This window comes from Bison bison, unplaced genomic scaffold (genome assembly GCF_000754665.1).
Source record: "Bison bison bison isolate TAMUID 2011002044 unplaced genomic scaffold, Bison_UMD1.0 scf7180017847386, whole genome shotgun sequence".
NCBI classification, from domain to species: Eukaryota; Metazoa; Chordata; class Mammalia; order Artiodactyla; family Bovidae; genus Bison; species Bison bison.
In genome coordinates this window covers 15,480-17,787 of record NW_011477959.1, presented here as the reverse complement: position 1 = coordinate 17,787, position 2,308 = coordinate 15,480, and the positions used below count along the sequence as shown (strand labels likewise).

The window sequence follows — 2,308 nt, the reverse complement described above, 5'->3', positions numbered from 1 at the left end:
GTCCAGAGAGAAGGAAATTGCTAGTACTAGGGATTTTATAACTTAGTCTACAGATTTGTTTTTGCTTAATGACTGTGGGATGTGAGGGGAAACATTTGCACAAAAACCTGGCTTGTGGTGGCAACAAATCAATTATATACGCTTCTTTGAGTGATGGAGATTTAAGGAACATCATTCCCAACATAGCTAATATTTCATTGCCTGTTCTCTGTGTGCCAAGTATTGTTCTAAGCACTTTTGTGTATTGACTAACTTAATCTTCACAACAAACCTATGAAATAGATACCATTAGTCTCCTACATTTTTTTAGATGAGGAAAGTGAGGCACAGGGATATAAAGTAAGTTGCAGAAGATCATGAGTAGCCAGAACCCAGATTGTCTGGCTCACTGTGCCCACTGCATCACCCCGGGAACTCCTCAAGAAGATCCTATTCCAGACCCTCAGAGAGCACAGAGTTCTACCCAGCAGGAAGTTTTTAAGGTTTTATAAGAGAAAGTAGTACTAAGGGCAAGTAGATGTGTAATATTTTGAATCTAAAATGTAAAAAAAAAAAAAAAAGACATCCTGATTTCAGCCAAGTTAAACTAGAGTATCTCTATAACCCACATACTCTTTTGTTAAAAAATGTCAGGATACACATAGAAGCAGGTGAGTGGAATTATCGAGTGTTGGTTAAATCTAATAACTGATTCAAGTACAGGTATAGTTTGCTTTATGGACTCTGTGCATTTCTTCTCAGTAGTCTGGAGAAGGAATCTGCTTTTCATATCAAATTTTGTTATCAAAGTCAGATTATGATCTTATAGATCTCCAATAACCTTTGCCCTATTAATGGAGTGAATGAGGAAAGGAGCCTAGAACATAGTGCCTGATATGATACACTATAATATAGTACAGGGCCATGTCTGCTAGGGAACTGAGTCACATCCACTTTCAAAATTTTTCTCCAGTTTTATTGACATATAATTGATGTATAGCTGCATTCTTTAAAAAAATAAAACTTCTGTGCTTGCTTTCAGTATTTCATAACTCTCAACTCACACACATGCCCTAAATATTTTTCTTATATAATTCTTTTAGGAATTCCCTAAGTTCATACATTCATATTCCCTCTAGAACATTCTCTCTTCTCTGCTAACATATAATCCAGCCAGAAAATTCCTTACATGCAGGGTTTTATATGACGTCAAGTTGTCCCTTTGGCAGTATAATATAGTGGCTAAAAGCACAGATTCTGGAGTTAGGTCACCTGGGTCTAAATTTTGAATTTGCCATCTGCTGTCTGATGACCCCGGGAAAGTCACTTTACCTCTCAGTGCCTCATGTTCCTTATCTGTAAAATGGTTGTCCTGAACATTACATTTTATATCTATATTTACACACACACACACACACATGTCTTAGGACAGCTCCTGGGCATAGTAAGCACTATGTGAATATTAGCTAGTAGCAGTCTTATCCATGCTATTAGCTTAAAAACCTACACATAAAATGAATACCTAGGATGAGAAATATTGGCATGCCTAAATTTCTTTTGTATGATGAATTAGGAGACAGCATAGTGTGAATCAGTAAATAGCTGTGGAGCCTTTTACCCATTATTTTTGACCTTTATCTAAGAGCTGCAAATAGCTGCAAAAATGACTAATGAGTGTCTCCTATTTTTCCTTTCAAAGTGCTAGAGGTTAGTGAAGGGGCAGTGACACAGACAGGTGGAGGGTAGCGGTGGCTGGGAGGCAGCAAGAACATAGTAGGTATGGGTCTCCCCCTTACATAAACCATAGATGGAATTATTTGCCTCTCCATTACTGAACCCTAACATTGAAGCATTTCTTCTCATTTCTTTCCTCACATCAGACCAGAAGCTTTGATGGCGGAAGAGTCCAAATCCAAACCAGCATGGAGCCAGAGCTACTTCTTTCCTGAGGAGCAGTTCTCTTTCATGGGCTGGGGCTCAGATAAGCAGCACCTCAACCCTTCAGGCTTCAGTGAACCCAAGACAACAGGGTTTGCTATTACACTTGTCAAGTCCATGGGCACCACTTGTTTTATTCCCATTTTATTCTGCAGCCATGGAAGAGGCTGGGGCCGTTGGGGATATACCAGAAGTGAAGAGATGTTATCTCTTCTCAGGCCAAAGACCTGCGCCACATCAGGCAATCTCAGAAGAGCTCACGAGAGATGTTGTACACCATGACAAGTCTCTGGCAGGGGTACTAAACCCAGCCTCCAACATGGTGACAATTGCTGAGGTCCTGGGTGACCTCTTTGCTGTGGGAGAACTGCAGTGTGTGTGGGGGGGGGGG

General features: G+C 40.3%; 1 protein-coding gene across 1 annotated transcript in view; it reads left to right on the top strand.

The window, feature by feature from the left end:
* Positions 1 to 2,302, top strand: part of LOC104990721 (protein Shroom4-like) — a 5,884-nt gene extending 3,582 nt beyond the window's left edge. The window contains exon 2 of the mRNA XM_010843014.1: positions 1,860 to 2,302. Within this exon, the coding sequence (XP_010841316.1) occupies positions 1,860 to 2,199 (340 nt within the window). The 3' untranslated portion in view covers positions 2,200 to 2,302. The remainder of the gene's footprint in view (positions 1 to 1,859) is intronic.
* Positions 2,303 to 2,308: the final 6 nt, after the last annotated feature.